General features: G+C 36.9%; 1 protein-coding gene across 6 annotated transcripts in view; it reads right to left on the reverse strand.

The window, feature by feature from the left end:
• The window catches only part of RAPGEF6 (Rap guanine nucleotide exchange factor 6), a 231,694-nt gene that overhangs the window by 85,392 nt on the left and 125,868 nt on the right, over positions 1–20,434 (reverse strand). For all 6 annotated transcript variants that reach the window (XM_007188521.2, XM_007188525.3, XM_007188519.3 and 3 more), the window contains 5 exons: positions 18,031–18,162; positions 7,858–8,035; positions 5,669–5,805; positions 2,907–3,065; positions 2,176–2,328 (listed from right to left, as the gene is read on the reverse strand). In XM_007188521.2, coding sequence (XP_007188583.1) covers positions 2,176–2,328; positions 2,907–3,065; positions 5,669–5,805; positions 7,858–8,035; positions 18,031–18,162 — 759 coding nt within the window. The remainder of the gene's footprint in view (positions 1–2,175; positions 2,329–2,906; positions 3,066–5,668; positions 5,806–7,857; positions 8,036–18,030; positions 18,163–20,434) is intronic.

Raw genomic sequence — 20,434 nt, forward strand, 5'->3', positions numbered from 1 at the left:
GATGTAGAGAACAAACATATGGACACCAAGGGGGGAAAACCGCGGTGGTGTGGGGATGGTGGTGTGCTGAATTGGGCGATTGGGATTGACATGTATACACTGATATGTATAAAATTGATGACTGAAAAAAAAAAAAAAAACTACTGAGAACGTGAATAGGGAAAGACTGTTCCTGGCGGAGACTTAAGTGACATGACAACTAAATAAAACTGTGTGCCTGGATGAGATTCTGAACCAAAAAGGAAAAAAGAGCCATTGTTGGGATAGTTGGTGAAAATCTAAATATCGTCTGTGGACTGAATGGTTTTACTTTATCAATGTACATTTCCTAACTTGAAGGTTTCTATGGTGTTTATACAGGAGACTGTTCTTGCTTTTAGGAAATACACAATGAAACATTTAGGAGTGAGGAGGCATCACTTTTGCAGATTGCTCTCAAACGGTTGAAAAAGACTGATGATAATGGAGAAAATGCAGTGAAATGTTAGCAGTTGGGGAATCTGAGTCAGGGGTGTTCTCTGTACTGTTCTTGCAACTCCTCTGTAAGTTTGAAATTACAGGGCTTCCCTGGTGGCGCAGTGGTTAAGAATCCGCCTGCCAATGTAGGAGACACGGGTTTGAGCCCTGGTCCAGGAAGATCGCACATGCTGCGGAGCAACTAAGCCCGTGCGCCACAACTACTGAGCCTGTGCTCTAGAGCCTGCAAGCCACAACTACTGAGCCCACGTGCCACAACTACTGAAGCCCATGCGCCTAGAGCCCGTGCTCCACAACAAGAGAAGCCACCGCAATGAAAAGTCTGTGCACCGCAACGAAGAGTAGCCCCTGCTCGCCACAACTAGAGAAAAGCACGCGTGCAGCAACAAAGACCCAATGCAGCCAAAATAAATAAATAAGTTTGTAAAAAAAAGAAAAAGAAAAAAGAAATTATAAAAATATAAGGCTCACCATGAGCCTTCATAAAACGATAGTCTATGGCAGTCCACACATATACTCAATTTTTTCTGCATGGAAAGCTTACGCTTATCAAATTAGGAAAAGAAAAAGACAGTGCTGAGGAATAGCCTGACTCCTGAGGAATATCTTATCTGACACCAGTCCCTCTTATTGTTAAATAAGCTTCTGCACTTATAATGAAAAACAACACATATACTTATTTTGCAACCAAGACTTGCTTGAAAAGAAAAAAAGGTCATGCATTTACTTCCTCTCTTGCAACTAGAATTGCTCTATTTTACATCTACATGTCATTAAAGAGACAGGGAGGGCTTCCCTGGTGGCGCAGTGGTTGAGAATCTGCCTGCCAATGTAGGGCACACGGGTTCGAGCCCTGGTCTGGGAAGATCCCACATGCCGCGGAGCAACTAGGCCCGTGAGCCACAATTACTGAGCCTGCGCGTCTGGAGCCTGTGCTCCGCAACAAGAGAGGCCGCGATAGTGAGAGGCCCGCGCACCGCGATGAAGAGTGGCCCCCACTTGCCGCAACTGGAGAAAGCCCTCGCACGGAAACGAAGACCCAACACAGCCATAAATAAATAAATAAATAAAATTAAAAAAAAAAAAAAAAAAGAGACAGGGAGATGGGAGAGTGGAAGGCAAAGGGGCAAGGAATAGGGGAGAGAGGGAATTAGAGAAGGGAAAACAGTATGGGTAGTAATACTCAGACTCTATAGCATGCTAAGGCTTTTGATTTGCCACATTTAGCCCTAATAAAGCCCTGCCATATCATGCCCATTTTCAGATAAGAAAATTGAGGTTCAGAGAAGTTAATGTCTATTTCCATGCCACAGAGATCTAGTAAGCACTCATCTAGGATTCTTTATGCATTTATGGTTGGTCCTTTCAATTTCTGTTTTGTTTCTAAATATTGCTATCTTTGATGAAATTCACTCCCATTATCAATGGATCATACAATAAATTTGAGAAGGAAAATTTTGACTGGTATATTCTAAATAATATCCTTCCATACTGATATTAAATGGCAATGTTACCCTTCCTCAATAAAATGTGTAAAAGCCAACTTAGAAAAAGTCAGAAGAATTAACACATTTATTTACACTAGATCCCAAAGTTAATGAATTATCTTGCACTACTCAAAAAGTGGTTCAAAATCTTTTAAGCAAGATGAAAGCTTTATTCTATCAATAACAAGAAAAATAAGTAAAAAATACCCACCTTGATTACAATGTGTCCTTTCCTGGTTCCACTGCGATCTAGTTCACGGTGCTCATGTACCATAACAATTTCTCCCTCTTCCTCAACTTTATGGGTATTTTTTTCCACATGATTTAAAATTCTCCAATAATCCTGCTGGGCTATGCAGACAAACTGTCCGAGAACAACATAGGGACAATTAATGAACCTATAATACATAAATATATCACTATGCACCAAGGCAGAGCACAAAGGTGAGAACTCAAGTGGCATAAGTTTTTATTTCATCCCTTCATTCCTTAACAAAAATCAAGATAAAATAAATAATTCATGCACAAAGAGACGAAAGAAATTAAATCCATTTGAATTCTGCTCTAAAAGGAGAAGTGCGCATCTACTTCTCGCAAAACTGACACTATGAAAAGAAAACATGAAGCAGGAGTAAGAAACAAACAACTCAGAAGTTCCTATTTCTTCCTCTATTAAAAAAAAACAAAAAAGAGACTGAGCTGGCTAATATCAGATAGAAATTTAACAAACCAACATTTATTTAGATGTATTCTCTTTAAAATATGTATAGTTTGTTCATTCCACAAATATTTGAGTCCGATATAAAATCTAGTTTCCTTTATTAACTGTGAGCTTTTCAAACTCCCAATTCTCAAATCAAGCTATTTTATTTTGGGGAAGGAAAAAAAAGCTCAGCCATTTAAAATCAAGAAACAAGAGTACATGAGCAGAGATAAGCTTACCTGACAATCGTCTACTTTAGTCCTAACAACTCCATGCATGTACTGCTTATCCAGAGTGGGTGTAATTCCAAAACTATTTCCCATAAAGAGATTTTCAACTTTTCCATCTGGATGACTAATTTCTACAGTGCCGTTTAAAATAACATACCATGAGTCAAGCTATAGAGAAAAAGATAGGTTTTAAGAACCTTTGGGAAAAGAGGGTTACATGTTAACTTTGAAAAATAATCAATATATAGAACTCGTATAATTTAAAAAAGAAAAAAGAAGATCTGATTATATTACTTAATACTCTGTCAGTAACACCCTATTCTTGTTAAGCCAACCACTAAAGTTTATTTTACTCTTTCTTCTTTTAGTCACCAAATGAAATCAGGGACTCTCAGTAACTGTTACGGTTAAGACCACCAGCTCTGGGCTTCCCTGGTGGCGCAGTGGCTAAGAATCCGCCTGCTAATGCAGGGGACTATGGGTTCGAGCCCTGGTCTGGGAAGATCCCACATGCTGCGGAGCAACTGAGCCCGTGCGCCACAACTACTGAGCCTGTGCTCTAGAGCCCGTGAGCCACAACTACTGAAGCCCGCGTGCCTAGAGCCCGTGCTCCGCAACAAGAGAAGCCACTGCAATAAGAAGCCCGCGCACTGCAACCAGAGAAAGCCCGCGTGCAGCAACGAAGATCCAACGCAGCCAAAAATAAAATAAATAAAATAAAATAATAAAAAAATAAAAGGCTACAAACGGCACAGTCCCATTAATACAAAAAAAAAAAAAGACCACCAGCTCTTGGAATTTGAATCCAGAATCTGCCACTGACTAGCTGAGTGACTCTGGGCAAGTTATTTAACCTCCCTAGGCTTCAGTTTCTTTACTGCTAAAATGGGCATAACAACATTACCTATCACAGGACTTTTGTGTCCATTAAAAATGAGTTTAATACAAACCAAGTGATTAGAATAGTGTCTGGCACATAGCAAACATTCAAAAGAAAGAAAAAAAAAAGGGAGCTAGTGATTTAGAAAAACTATTAAAACTATTTAACTATTTAAGGCATATCTTAAAAAATATTGAAAATTTCTCCTAATGTTAAGAAAATACTGCTCTCAATTTATACCAAAGTATTTAATGCTCTAAGGAGACATATTCTAAGGCCTATTGTATATCAGTGAAAGACTACTTGTTCTCATATGGTATCCCTTTTATTAGCCTAAACTTTCAATTTTAATGTGAATCAGTTTTAATGTGATTTAAGGGAAATCTGGATTATCAGTTCTGAAGGAGAATCACTGGCAACAAGAAATATTTTTTCAAAACTGTGTTTCATTTTTTTAGTTATTTCAAATATAAAATACACTCATTGTGGAATTTGTGGATTACACATATTACTTGAGGACAGGGGCTGTGTTGGGTTTTTCCACCACTATCCTCACTGTGTACCTAGCACAAAGTAGGCACACAACAAATTTTTGCTGACAGAACTGTGGAATATTAAAAGAAGATAAAATTTGTGGAAAACTAGTTATTCAAAACCCCACTATTTATACAGTTGTCATCAAAAGTTTAGTATTTCTCTCCCATGTTTATATTATTTCATACTGTTGAACTATTTAGACTATCCTGTCCTTTTAAAAAAATTTAATACTATATTCATTTGTTCATCAAACTTTTTTTTTTTAGTATATCCTATGTGCCAAACGATTTCTAGGATACAGGGAGAAAGCCATGTAGACAAAGCTAGAGCTAAGGCCCCTGCCCTCAAAGATATCTATCAAATTTTAAAATAACTTGAAAACCTATATAATATTATAACCTGTGGCTATATAATAATTTAGTTAACCACTGTTTTTTGGGGGGGGATATATTTTGGTCATTTCCAATTTTTACTATTATATATATCCTGCAATGAATATCTTTTGGCATAACTCTTTGAGTTTTATATTGTGCCTGGAGGAGAGACATTCAAAAGGGGAATAATGGGTTAGAGGCTGTTAATACTTTGAAGCCCATGTTAAAAATTTCTAAATGATTTTCCAGAAATATTGTTTATGTTCCTACCTGCAGTATATGACAATGTGCACTGACTGACACCTCACCATTAATTTTTATCAGTTCGATAAGAAAAAAGTGCTACCTAACAGCAGTAACACTTTTCATTTCCTCTGAATCCTCCCTCCGCCCATCCGCAAGTTGCCATCCAAGCATTTTTGAAAATAGAATTGCCACATAAATGCCTCAACTGACAGCAGTCTACTAGGAGGCACAGGTACCAATACATTTCCTTCATTTTAAAAAAACTGTATAATATAAAAAAGGGATAAGGAGATTATATACTTGAAAAACATTTTAATAATAATGTTATAAATATACTAATATAACAATAATTATTGACATGTATACACTGATGTGTATAAAATGGGTGACTAATAAGAAAAAAATAAATAAACAAAACAAAGAACAATAATTAAGAAAAATTTTTTAAAGTCTTACAATTTAATTTGAGAAGTAAAAACAAATTTGGTCCAATGAATATTAATTACTGAACATCTATTCTGTGCAAGGTCCACTGCCAGGAAATCAAAATTAAGACAAAATAAAGCAAAAACAACAAAACTTATCTTTTCAGAAATTATAACTACCCCAAACTCAGCAGTCATTTAAAAAATTGTATAAATTTTAAAAGTCAAGATCTACACAAGTTTATGAAAATTATTCTAAAAATTAGCTGCTATAACCAAGTAATGTGTAACATCTATTTGCTAACGTACCTCTTGCCCATCTTCAAGAATAATAGCTCCAGCCTGCTCCACCACTTCAAAAATCATCACTGAGCAGAGTTCTCTCCTTACAGACATGGTCATGTTTGCAAAAGCAGGAAGCTGGTGCATAAACTCCAGTAATTGTTCTGTTAAAAAAACAGAAATTCTAGTTTAGTGACCATCAAGGACTACAGTTTAAAGATACAATAAAATCTAGAATCCAATACCCAATTTTCTAATCAATTTAGGAATTCATGCTGCTAAACTAGAGAAACCAAGATACAAGATGACTGTTGCTTAAAAAAAATGCAGTTATTTGGTTAACAGATATATTCAGACTCACATGAAAATACAGGCATAATGGAAGACACCAGAATTCACAACCTCCAGAGAGAACCAGGAAACTACACAGATTCAGATGCGGCTGGAGAGTTTAGTTAATTTTCCTAGCACAAGATGCTATTCCATGGTGGTTACCTTTAGTGATGTCCTTTGATCTAATAATTAGTGAAAAAGGCTTTTGTCTGTTTCTTTCTGGGCTAGAGTTTTTAAACAGTTATTAATAAATGTCAATAAATAATTAAATTAGGGACAACAAATGTGAATACTAGTTTAAGATTTGTCAAAGCAACTACAAGGTAACTCTCTTTTAATTTAACCAACAAATGTTTGAGTACCTGCCTCAGGCCATTCCCTGGTATAGATACATGAGCAATAAAGATAAAGGAAAAAAACATTTAAGCAGTCAGCTAAGGCTGAAATAGAAGAAACTATAAGGTGCTATCTATCCACAGATAACTGGAAGTTAATCATATTTCAATTTTTAAGAAAGCCTTGTGAAAACAGCATAGTGTACAATTCTTTATCACTAAAAATGCACTTACAGTTGCTGTCCAGATAGCATTCACAACATGAGTCTCAACTGTAGGATGCATAACTATATTATATGTTATTAGCATGGCAAGGAATGTTCAAACGTATTGATCTTTACTCCCATAGATTATAATTATTAGTAGCAGTATCTTCTGACTTGAATCACAGCAGTATGACTCTTATAAAAGGGAAATCTAGGATAAAATCTTAATTTAATCATAATAATATAACAACACTATAAGTAATCTTTGTCCTTAAAGATAACATTAGCATCTTTAGTATTTCTCAACCTCCAAAGTACAGTAAGTAGTTCTATAAGAAATTAAAGGAAAATTCATAAAATTTGAACCAAAAAATATACACATACATTTTTTTTCAAGCTAGAGGCGAAACTATGATTTTTGATAACATTTGAAATTTTTTTGAATTCATAGACATTGAACACTGACGCACTGTGCTTTACATGTCTTATGGACATGGAGGGGGAAATCACTTTACTGCAATCAAAGCTATTGTTTCATAAATTGGGGCAGCCAGAATGTGAGGACTATCTGGCTGCAACATCCATCATCCTAATGATGGCCAGTGTTGATTCAGGTGATCTGGCTGTCTAGGCAGGTGTCCCCTTCCTCCACCACTCCACACATGCATCCGTCCTGAAGCTGTACACTTAGTCAAAGAGGACAACCTGTCCTGATATGATAGAGGAGAACCTTCCCTGAGAAAGGAGTACTGTCCTTTGCCTAAGGATATATGAGCAGCTGCGTTCCATTGCTAGAACCTCCAAAACAAGCTCTAATACTGGGGCAGCTAGCCTCAAAGACGGCCCTAAACAATTCTTGCCTCTTGATATTCACGTCCTCGTGCAGTCCCCTCCCATACTGCATGAGGGTTGCTCTGTATGACAAACAGAATTGGGAAGAAGCAATGATGTATCATTCCTGAGGCCAGATCATAAAAGATACTATGGCATCTGCCTTATTCTCCCCTGAATTACTGGCTTTGGGGGAAACCAACTGCCATGTTGTGAGGACATGTAAACAACCTCTGGAGAAGCCCGTGTGGAGAGGAACTGAGGTTCTATGCCAAAAGCCATGTGAGCAGCCACCTTGGAAGCAGATCCTCCAGCTTAGCCCAGTGACTGTAACCCCTGTCACATTCTGACTACAACCTCATGAGAGACAATGAGCCAGAACGACTCAGGTAGGCTGCTCCTGAATTCTTGACCCACAAAACCTTCTTGGGGGTAATTTGTTATGCACCAATAGGTAACTATACATAAATTGAACTATAAAATTCCTGTTGTGAACAGATGTATTTCTTACCAATGTCATCATCAGTTTTGTCTGCAGGTTCTTTTTCAAGACATTCTCGAACAAGATCTCGCCCCTGCAGTGGATCTGTTCGATCAATCTCTTCATCTTCCTCTTCTTCATCTTCAGAATCAACAGGTCCTTCTGGAAGACGTGTTAAATCTACATCTCCTACCTCACTTTCCGTAGCCTACAGAGAGAAATCTTGATCACTTACCATTTCATGTTATAAAAATTATATGTCACAATCTGAATGAAGCAAAACTACCCTTCCCATCAAATATTATCAAGAATTAGGCAACACTGTATGCTGTATCAAAAACAAAATGCTACTTATTTATAGAACGTTTCTCTCTGCCCAGAATACAAGTCATGATTTCAGTGTGACATCTAAATTGACACATCTGGGCCAGTATGTATAAAATGGTCAAGAGACTCAAACATCAGTAAATGTATTAATAGCTGCTTTCCAACAAACACTTGTATTCCTTAAAAGTACATTTCCTAAAATATTAAGTGCGAGAAAGACAGTTTACCAACAATCATTTTAGGAGTACCTTGTTAGTATATGCTGGGTGTTATAAATAAGGTATTATTCTTTCAGCACTAGGTTCAGAGTCTAGTAGGGTAGACAGTCATGTAAATTAAGAACAGAAGTATAAAACAGGTAAAGAGTAGTACTGAAAAGTGCTAAAATTCAACAACTGTGAAGGATTGAACAAATATTTATCTCTTTCCAATACCTTATTGTTGAATCTAACAGTAAGCAAAGAAGAGCCAAGGTTACTCTACCAGGGGTCCCCAACCCCCGGGCCGCAGACGGGTTCTGGTCCGTGGCCTGTTAGGAACCAGGCTGCACAGCAGGAGGTGAGCTGGCGCCCCCCCCATCGCTCGCATTACCACCTGATCCATCCCCAACCCCCCCACCCCCACCTGTGGAAAAACTGTCTTCCAAGAAACCAGTCCCTGGTGCCAAAAAGGGTGGGGACCACTGCTCTAAGCAATCTTAAAAAAATAAACTTATACTTACAACCTGAACTTTGCAAACATACTAGTCTCAGATACTTGTAAAAGAACTAGCAGATTTTTTAAAAACTGTGAATTTAAATGTTACTCATAGAAAACAACAAATAAAATAAATAAAATTATTTATTTACTTTTTGTACTTGGTATTTTTTACTTTTTGTACTTCAGGACAAAATAAAATTGTCCTGAAGTGGATTATTAGGCAATATTTCTAAATATTATACTCAGTTCATATTATAATAAATGAAAAAGCATGAATACTGAAGCAGATATGGAAAAAAATGAGTAGAACGTACAGAAATTTCATAATAAATAAGCACTCATACATGAGGATTATTGAAAACTATGGAACCTTCATTCAAATATTTAAGTCTCATCTCCTGTGTTGAACATTTACTATTTTGTCTGCCCAGAAGAGGCTCTTCCTTCTTTTAGGGAGTTGATGTTCCTCTCCAACTTAACCCAGAGATTTCAAAGGGAAACAGTGCCCTGTTCCTGGCTAGGGAAACTAAGGGAGAAAGTCCTTTCCTCTCGATTTTTATAACTGGAGCTGGAGGGCAGAGCATCCTTTCTCCTCTGGTTGATGAATTGGAAGAATGTGACGCAGAACAGCCTACAGCCACATGGGAATGCCTTTCTGTGGTGGGAGAAAATGGAATCAACTGGCAGAGAAAGGGGCAGGGGAATGCGGAGGAAGGACATTGAACAAAAGAGCAGACACAGAAAGAGATCGAGACAGACAGACGCAGAGCAACAAAGCAAAAAAACAAAAATATACCATGCAGGGCAGAGATGGAAAGAGCACAGCATGTGCAACAAAGATGACCTGTGACAGAAAGTGTCACAGAGAGAGAGGGAGGAAGAGCAATCAAGCAACAAGGAGTCAAAGGACTAGAGAGACAGGCAAACAGGGGCAGACACACTTGCAAGCACCCAGGTTCCTTGAGGCCAGAGCTGCCTCTGCTTTCTCTGGGGGTCAATAACGTATCTGTTCTGGCTTTAGTTAATTCAAGTTAAGGCTCTGATACTTGCAACAGAAAGAGTTCTGATTTGTTTTGTAAGACCATGTTCTATACTTCCTTTGGACTTCTGCACAGCTTTAAGTAACAGCTTTAATCAATAGTTAACAAACTAGATTAAACACCCAACTTGAAATCTTTAAGATTAGATAAGCTGGCTCTTAAGGATCTTATAGGGGCAATCCTATCTTATGACTAGCATGCTCTCCTGAGTTATTTTTTGGTTATGAAACTTTAGGGTTTAAGCAGAGTGCATTTCTGAATAATACACCTTTGGAATTAAAAACTTGCTAACAAGTTACAATCTCTTTTCAAATATAAGTAGTTTTAATTTAAATGTGTAGATACTAAAATGACTTTTCCAAAACCCAATTTATCTACAAACACTGATTTTAATCTAAGAAATGAGTGTTAAAAAACATTGAAGCAATATTTTTTACACAAGTTAATTTTTCAGAATATAGATGCTCACCTCTGGAATAACAGCTTTTTTCTCTTTTATCAAATTTTAAGGACAATCTACCTTAAATCTGAGTTTTTAAACTACCCTGTCCTCATCTCAATCTCAGGTTTTCATCCCCTGACCAAAACTATTTCAACCTAGTCTCATTCTTACCTTTTAGATTATGTCTGATAAAAAGATGGATAACTCACAACATAAAAAAAGGCAAGATGCAAAGGGGGGTGGGGGTGGGATGAATTGGGAGACTGGGATTGACATATATACACTACTGATACTATGTATAAAATAGATAACTATGAGAACCTACTGTATATAGCACAGGGAACTCTACTCAGTGCTCTGCGGTGACCTAAATGGGAAGGAAATCCAAAAAAGAGGGGATATATGTATACGTATAGCTGATTCACTTTGCTGTACAGTAGAAACTAACACAACATTGTAAAGCAACTATACTGCAATAAAAATTTTTAAAAAAAAAGGCAAGATGCAATTCAGTTATGTGGATAATAGGGAAGGCTTACTGTCATCTGCATGAAAAGTGAAGATATTTTTAAGAAAATAACTCTTTAGGTAGAATGAAAATCATGGGTAGCGACTGGGAGATGACTATTAAAAGAACCCTTTTAGGAACTTTCTAAGGCTATCTGCAAAGGAAAGAAAATAATCTCTTCTTACCATTGTCCTCTTTTACCTGTACTTTTTTCAAAGTAGGATAAAAGAAAAAGGATGAATAAAATTAGTTAAGAGAACATACTCAACTGCTAAAATGTTAAGAGTCTACAAAAGGGATAAGGTGGTAAAATAAGAATTAAGAATAAAAATATGGGGACTTCCCTGGTGGCACAGTGGTTAAGAATCTGCCTGCCAATGCAGGGGACATGGGTTCGAGCCCTGGTCCGGGAAGATCCCACATGCTGTGGAACAACTAAGCCTGTGCGCCAAAACTACTGAGCCTGTGCTCTAGAGCCCACAAGCCACAACTACTGAGACCGCGTGCCACAACTACTGAAGCCCGTGCACCAAAAGCCCGTGCTCCACAACAAGAGACGCCACCACAATGAGAAGCCCGCACACTGCAACAAAGAGTAGTCCCCGCTCACTGCAACTAGAGAAAGCCCGCGCACAGCAATGAAGACTCAATGCAGCCTAAAATAAATAAATAAATAAATTTAAAATATGTACAGCTTTAAAAAAAAAAAAGAATAAAAATATGAAAGAGTGGCCAGAAACTGGCTAAAAAATTAAAAAGGATTTTGTAATTTTAAAAAAAGTAAATAAAATGTGCTACATAGAGTCCAAGGTCTAAATCCTTGGCCAGGGCTTCCCTGGTGGCGCAGTGGTTAAAAATCCACCTGCCAATGCAGGGCACACGGGTTCCAACCCTGGTCCTGGAAGATCCCACATGCCGTGGAGCAACTAAGCCCATGCACCACAACTACTGAGCCTGTGCTCTAGAGCCCGAGAGCCATAACTACTGAGCCCATGTGCCACACCTACTGAAGCCCACGCGCCTAGAGCCCGTGCTCCGCAACAAGAGAAGCCACCACAATGGGGAGCCCTGCGCTGCAACAAAGAGTAACCCCCACTTGCTGCAACTAGAGAAAGCTTGCAAGCAGCAACGAAGACCCAACGCAGCCATAAATAAATAAATAAATAAAATAAAATTTAAAATATATATATAAATCCTTGACTAAACAAAGGCAAGCCAGGTCTTTAAGGTAAAGGCAGATATGAGGACCACCAGGACTGGTAGTCACTATATGATGCTACTGAGGATGCAGTTCCTAGGAAAAACGTTTCTTTAATAACTAGATAAGATTTTTTTAAAATGTAGTATCCACAATGTCCAGCATACAATATAAAATTACTAGACAGATGAAGAAGCATGGAAATGTGACCCATAATCAGGAGATAAATCAATCAATCAATATAAAGAGATGCAGGAATGATGAAATTAGGAGACATGAATTTTTGACATTTATTATAAGCAGATTCAAAAGAAAGTACAAACATAATTAAGGGTAAAATGGGAAATACCAATAAAGAAATGTAAACTGTAAGAAGAGTAAACTTGAAGAAGGGCAATAAAAACTACCCAAACTGAAGAGAGGAAAAAAGCCAAAAAGAAAATTTAACAGACAGAGAGCCTCAGAGACTCACATAATATCAAAGTTGTTAGAAAAAAGTTAGGTCAAAAGATATGCCACATTCATTAAGGTAGGGTTCGAAAAAGATTGGAGCCCTGGCCTTTCAACTATTTTATCACAGCAGTTGGAATACAGCAGACCCTCAGAAAGATTATGATAAATGGATTAAGCCCAGAAAAAAAAAAAGTATGTTGGTGAAAGGGCTAACAAGAGAAGTATTAAACTTCTTGCATTTTTCTTTTCCCACAGTATGAATGTGGCTGTGTGTATATGTGTAAATATAATTTGGTGAGGCAGACAGTCTGAGGTGATTTTCTGTTGACTTGGCCTTCTCCAAATAAACCACCAGCGGATTTCTTTTTCCTGTTTGCATCTACATAAACATGAAGGTATGATGAGGGGAACTACAGGTTAGAATGAGAAGTTATACAAGCTTATAGAAGCCACATTCTCAAATTTAGAGCAAATATTAAGCCAGAATCTTAGACTTTCAGTGCTTATATTTTCTGAATTCCCATTTTTAATATTTCATTCAACCTTTTTCATGGATCACTTAGTCCTTATGTTTCCTCTCTGTCTTTCTAGTCAGGGCAAGAACCCTGTGAAATTAATCCTTCACAATAATGCTGTCCAGGCTGGCCCATTCCATTATCTCTACAACAGGGCAGGTGGTCACAGTAATGCCTCCCTTGTTCTGGATCATCAATTAGTTAGTAGTGATCCTCTGCATTTTCCCTGGAAATACTGATTTCTACTTTCAAATGTAATGCAACTAAAAAAAATTCTAGATTGCTTCCTAAGTGCCAACACTGTGCTTAACTCAGCGTGAGATAACAAAAGGAAGAAACAAACTCTGCACACTACAAATTTACCATGATGACGAAAAAGATCAAGTTTGAAAGTAACCACACTAAAAAGCATACTGAAAAAAAGTGATAAGAATCACAGAAAAACTGCTGTAGGTTCTCACATGTGAGAGGCAATACAAAAATGTCATCCAGGTGGAGCTGCAGGAAGAACAGCATTACCAAAACAGGGCTAGGAAAAGACAAACACGTTCAGAGAATAGCATATGTATTTGTCATGGACCAGAATCTAGAATGTATTAACTGGGAAACAGTGGAATATAAAACCAGATTTGCAGATTATGGTTAGAAATGAAAGGCTTGGAATTTGAATATAAATTTGAAATGAAGAGTGTAAATTAGATAATGGTGAAGCACTGAAGATTTTTAAAGAGAAGGAAAGTCATTCTTCTTGTAATGAAAGCAGAAGTTTAAAAAATGGAAATAGGCAAAGATAAATGAGACTTTGACTAGGAGACATGATATTCTTAACAGAAATGTTGAAGACAAGTGGAAGAAAACATGTAGCAGGACAAAGCTAGTTGAAGTATCAAAAGAACATCCTGGTGGAAACATGGCACCAGAGTTTTGGAGAGATTGGCAGTAGAGCTCTGAGTTAAGGAATCATGCTGCCATGAGGTGGGATTTTTAGGATCACATTTACTTCCTATATAGAAACCAAAAAAGATAGGTGGGGGATGAATGGGTCCTCAGGTTATTTAAAAATAAGTTAATGAAAAGACAAGTGCTTTAGGTTCAATAATTAACATTTTACAATCCTCCAGCTCTTGCAAAAGGAATCCAGAAAGCAACACTCCTTATTTCTCTTAAGTACTCTTTGAAGATACATAAAATATTCTATCCAACAACATTCAATCTTAATGCATACTCTTAGCTAAATTTTAAGCTAATCTGATTAGAAACATATTCATACTGAAACAATTACTTGCATTTTTTCTAAACTGTGATAAATGCTTTATTTTGAACTTTCTTTGAGATCCAAGAACTTTTACTTTTAAACCAGAACACATGAAAGCTCTCAAGAAGGAAACACATAGGAGCATAGTCATACATTTGGCCATATAAAATGGTACTGTAAACGATATTCCTGTTACAAACTGCTGTTAGGATGTCTCTCTTCCCTTTCCCCTCCAATCCTCCAAATTAAAAATACAGTTCACCCTTGAAAACCATTGGTGTTAGTGATACCAACCCCCTTCCCCCCCACAGTTGAAAATCCACATATAACTTTACAGTCAGCCCTCTGTACGTGCGGTTCTGTACGTGTAGTACTGTAGTATGTATTTATTGGGGAACAAATCCACATATAAGTGGACCCGTGCAGTTCAAACCTATTTTGTTCAAGGGTTAAATGTACTCGCATATTTTGTAAGGCTCTGCGTATACTGTTATAGGCCATGACTGGGTTAGGTATTCACTTTTAAAACCTCTCAAATGTTGAAATTTGGATAACCAGGAAAACTACTTCAAATGTTGCTGGCCAAGGTATATACACTGGCAACGTACATCTGTAGCTAAAAGGTGCCTTGAAGGATGTTTGGTCCTGTCCAAAATGTCCATGAGCATATTTGGTCCATGCCAAATGGTCTGGGACAAGATCAAGTACCAATGACCTTTTGGTGTGGACCAAATGTCTTTTAACCAAAGAGTGTATTCACAGCTTTCACAAGTACTAAAAGGAGGCCTGAGGTTAAGGGAGAGACTGAAGGTCCAGTATTGATATTTAACTCTAAGCTCTCTTCTTCTCTTTCCTTTAGCCCTGAGGATCCAATTGGATACACACACACAATTTAGCTGGTATTATTTACCTTATCCATAGTTTTTGTTTTTTTAATTTTTTAAATTGTAGGTGTAGAAATTCTACATTATAGGAGATATAGTTTATCAGTCTATTATTATTCTGTTCATATTCCTTTTACCCTCTAGTAATAATTCCTTTAATCCTTTCCCACAATTTTATTCAACTTTTATTTTTAACTATACCTCTATTTATGTCCTCTTTAAAATTCTTTAAATGTAGAAATAATAATGTCCATTGAGAAAAACATAAGACAAGCTGAAGGAACATAATAAAAACTACCCACAATCCTACCATCAGCAGAAAAACTGTTACTATTTGGTAACACATGTCTTGAATTCATATATACATTCCATGTATATAGTATAAGACAAATATGTATGTATTTATTTACTTTAAGATTCTGATTTCTTTTCCTTCTGCTTTTATCTTTGTATGTTTGTTTTGTTTTAACCTTTATGCTGTTTACATCCTTTGGCTAGTGTCCTAGGCTTAACCAAAGTCTGAGTTTGGGGACTTTTACCTTCTTTGGCTGCGCTTAAAAGAGTTTATCTTACATTTTTGCATATTTGACTTTAGTATTATAATAGTTTTCTCCCTTAAATTTCTGAATTTCTGTTTTGGTTCTTGAATTTCATTGTTTTTGCTCATCTGTTTACTCTCCCTAAATTCATTAAAACGTATTTTATCTTGTTGGTTAGCTGACGCATTTCACAGCATCACCTTTTAACTATATGTTTTCATTTATGTGACCTTCTGGAAAATGTAAAACCAAAAGGGCAGAAAACAGATTGGTGGCTGCCAGCAGCTGGGGATAAGGAGAAGGAACTGACTAAAAAGGAGCATACAAAGCCCTTTTTGAGGTGATAGAAATATTCTATGTCTTCATGTAAGCTATACTAAAGAGGGTAAATTTTATTATTTGTAAATTACATCTCAGCATCAAAAATATACATACAAACACACAAACACAATGATACAGAAAGCAGAACTGATATGACTTAACAGTGAATTATGATGATCAGGGGAGGAGGGCCAATGGTAACCTTCAGGTTTCTGGGGGTATGAAAAGGTATCTTGTTTATTTTGTAATGAAGGGACTTTTTTGCTGTGCAGGAAAGCTGGCAAGGATACCTGTCCACATGTTATGCTATGTTAAAATGAATCTCTTAAAAGGTAGAATGAACTGTGGAAAGTGTTACTGAGGAAGGAAAACATACAAAAGGTTGGAGCAGGGCAGCCACATACATGGTCATGGTCCTACAGGAGAAGACCTCCAACCATACCAGCAGGTAGGCTCGAGCCCCAGCTTCAGGTGGGTCATCCAGTAGGTGAACATCCTGTGGATGCTAATATAAGAGCAATTCTTCAGAAGCTCCTCTAGGATCTTGCCAAAGATACAGGACCCCACTGTGTACAGCCCATCTATTAGTTCAGTGTAAAGCACGGCCTTTCCAAGTGACCTTGAACCTCAATCTCTGCACTATCCTCTTGTCCCTTTTCTTACAACCATCGGGGGCTCTGCTCCTTGCTCCAAAAAGGTGATCACATCGGGCTTAGAGATGGATATACTAGTGAGTTCAGGTACCTATAGTTCATCAACATCACATCTCTGCTTTACGGTCTCTCTTTGCAAGGTCCAGACATTCCCACTTATCTTGAGAAAAATCTAAAGCCACATCCCTGAACTTCATTAATCCAGGGTCAATCTTCCTTAGTGTTCTTCCCTAGGAAAAACACAGAGTCCAGAGAAGCACAGCTGTACTTTGACTTTTAGGTATGCAACAACTCTAACTTAATCCACAAGATAACTTCTTTTGGGGAGGGGTAGAATGCATGAAGCCCAACAACTCCATGAACACAGTAAGTGGCCCCAGAAACACTGCACTGTTTTTAACTTTACTTTTTAAAAAGTCCCTGTTCTATCTACTATAAAATGGTGAAGAGGGAGAATTCCTGTTCTCTCTACTATAAAATGCCAAACAGGGGGATTCAGATGGCATGTCCACAGCAACAATCTTTGTAGAAAAAAGCCTCACGTAAACCAAAAATGGAGGCTTTTTTCCATTTTGCACCTGCCTGCAAACTTCCTTTAACAGAAGAATGCTGATTTTCATAAAACAGCTAAATCCGTGCAACTCAACAGAACCACAGTCTAAACTGTTTTCCTCAGACAACAATGTTTCTATTTCAACAAATCAGTACTCTATGGTAGCCACTAGCCGCATGTGGTACTTGAAATGTGTCTTGTCTGAATTGAGATGTGCCATAAGTTAATATTAAACTTTGACTTTTGAAGACTAAGTATGAAAAAATAACTCATTCATAATTTTTAAACACTGATTACATGTTGAAATAATATTTGAATATACTGTGCTAAATAAAATATATTATTAAAATTAATTTTACCTGTTTCCTTTTAATTTTTAAATGTGGCCACTGGAAAATTTGTCTTTGCAATACAAAGGCAAGTCTAATCTTCTTCACGACTTTACTTATAAAAGACTTAACTAATCAACTACTAAATATAATAAAAATTGCCTTTTTATAAATTTCAGTTGTTTCAAGAACCATTTTCTAATGCAAGCAAATATTATATATTAATATAGATTCACTTGGATAAAAGAAATTAAAAAGAACACTATATTCATGCACTGCTGGACCATATTTAATCACTCTCAAAAGACAGATCACCTCTTTCATTAGGCTTGTACATTTGACACAGTAAACAAAGCATATTTTCTCAAAGACCTTATGTCTGAATTTCACACCCTAGTTCAAAGATCCATGAACACCTAAGGCACAAGCACAAGGTATTCGGCAGAATAAAAAAAGCCATTTGCACAGCAAACTCCTAACGTATTACCTGATAGATATCTGATAAACTGCTGCTCCCAGAGTCACTGGCAATGCTACAACCAGACTGACTAGAAGACACATGAGTCACCTGTGGATGAGGGTTGTCTGCAATGTGCATCTTGGTAAGATCGGCTGGAAGCTGAAAAAGAAAAATAATTTAAGATAATCTAAATATCAAGCATTACCTCTAAAGAGTTCTTGACACACTGTAACTTCTGCAACAACATTTTGTTTTATGTACATTTCTGTGCAACCTAATTTCTAATCTAAATTCTCCATTCTTGGGAAAAATCTTAGAAAGTGATAAGAACCAAATCAGCATTCTGACTGTTAAGCAAGCCTACAGTGGAAGCCCACTTAGCAGTTTTCAAAAGACATTACCATGAGTAATGGTATTTCAGAGGAAAAAATTGGCCTTTCCTCAAATAAAAATATCAGCTGTTGCTACCGTAAAAGGTAGGAATGCTCGCTCCCTCCCTCCCTCTCTCACACACACATACACGCACACACATACACACACACACACACAAACACACCTCACTAACACAAAATGGTTGCTAATTCCAGAACAAAACAGCAAAATCTTGGATTGAAGTACAGCATCTGGCACCAAGACTTAAGAAAAGTAACAGCTGACTGCATTCAATATTCCAAAAATTTAGTAAGCCTCTTTTCATTTAATATTGTATTAGCTTATAGTTGGCCTCTAAAAAATTTGTTAGTAATCATAATTATTTAATGAATGTCTATGCTAGGTACAGGGATACAAGAGATACAGAAGAAAATGATTCCACCACCTCATCTTTAATATGGTCAGCGATACAAGTTGTACAATGTAATTCACACCATAAAACTTTAAAAAATTTTACAAAATAAATGCTACAGGAGTTGAGACAAGATACAAACCATTGTGCTCCAAAGCGGTGAGAGAAAATTTTACAAAGGCAATATGATGATGTATTTTCCAAATAATTTCTCTGCAACCAGCTATTCAGGACTACTGAGAGAAATCTATTTACTTTTTAAAGCAGGGTTTCTCATTACTTTATTACAGGAAAATGTTATAGAAACACATGCATAACAGTGGAAACTAAATATACTCTAAAGGAGAAAACATCCAAGCCTGAATTATATTATCTCAAGAGGAAGTCATGGTAATTATAAAAATTTACACGAAAAAAACTACATCACAAACTTCCCCTGCTGGGATAGGTAATTCAGATGAATCCTGTAACTCAGATATACAGAAAAACAGTAACACATACAATCTGATCCTTGAAGGTGCTTTTCTCTTAAGAGTATTTTCTGATTCCTAAAGAGGAGGCAAACAGGTTGAGAAGCACTTCTGATAGCCCCTGGTTAGAGAGACAAAAGTTATATTCCAAGGCCTAGCATGGAAGGGCCATGCTTTGGATTTGGACCCTGGAGAGTACATTATACCCTAGCAAATAAGTGTGATCCAAAAGTAAACTGATGCACATTTTAGAATCATCTCAATCCCTGATTTTGGATTAAAGTTATATAGGATTACTAATGCTTCCAGTCAGCTACTGAAAGCAAACACAAAACTTCACCACAGAAAAAAACCAAATCATCCTAGGCCTCAAAATACTGAAAAAAAATTTCATACACAATATCCATTGCTCAAATAAAACCAAGCACATTAGGAGACAAGATGGCATTCATGAAAACTAAGGGAAATAATAAACTCTAGAAACCAGTGAAGAAAAACTTGCAAAAAATGGAGTTATCAGATACAGATTCTAAAATAACTGTATTTAATATATACCAGTGGTTGGAAAACATTTTCCTCAGAGGACCAGAGTATACACTTTAGGCTTTTGCAGGCCACATACAATCTCTGTGATATTACTTTTTTTTTCTTTGAAACTTTTTTTAAACAACCTTTTAAAAATGTAAAAATCATTCTTAGCTCAGAGGTCATACAGCACACTGGCCATATTTGGTCCAGTTTATCGATCATGACATACACAGAGAAAGACAACACTAAGAATTTTAGCAAAAAAACAGGATAGAAAGCCCAGAGATAAACTCATGATCATATGGTCACCTCATCTTTGATAAAGGAGACAAGAATATACAGTGGAGAAAGACAGCCTCTTCAATAAGTGGTGCTGGGAACACTGGACCAGCTACATGTAAAAGAATGAAATTAGAACACTCCCTAACACCATACACAAAAATAAACTCAAAATGGATTAAAGACCTAAATGTAAGGCCAGACACTATACAACTCTTAAGAGGAAAAAACATAGGAAGAGCACTCTTTGACATAAAGAACAGCAAGATCTTTTTTGACCCACACTTCCTACAGAAATGGAAGTAAAACCAAAATAAACAAATGGGACCTAATGAAACTTAAAAGCTTTTGCACCGCAAAGGAAACCATA

Source organism: Balaenoptera acutorostrata, chromosome 2, assembly GCF_949987535.1.
Source record: "Balaenoptera acutorostrata chromosome 2, mBalAcu1.1, whole genome shotgun sequence".
Classification (NCBI taxonomy): Eukaryota; Metazoa; Chordata; class Mammalia; order Artiodactyla; family Balaenopteridae; genus Balaenoptera; species Balaenoptera acutorostrata.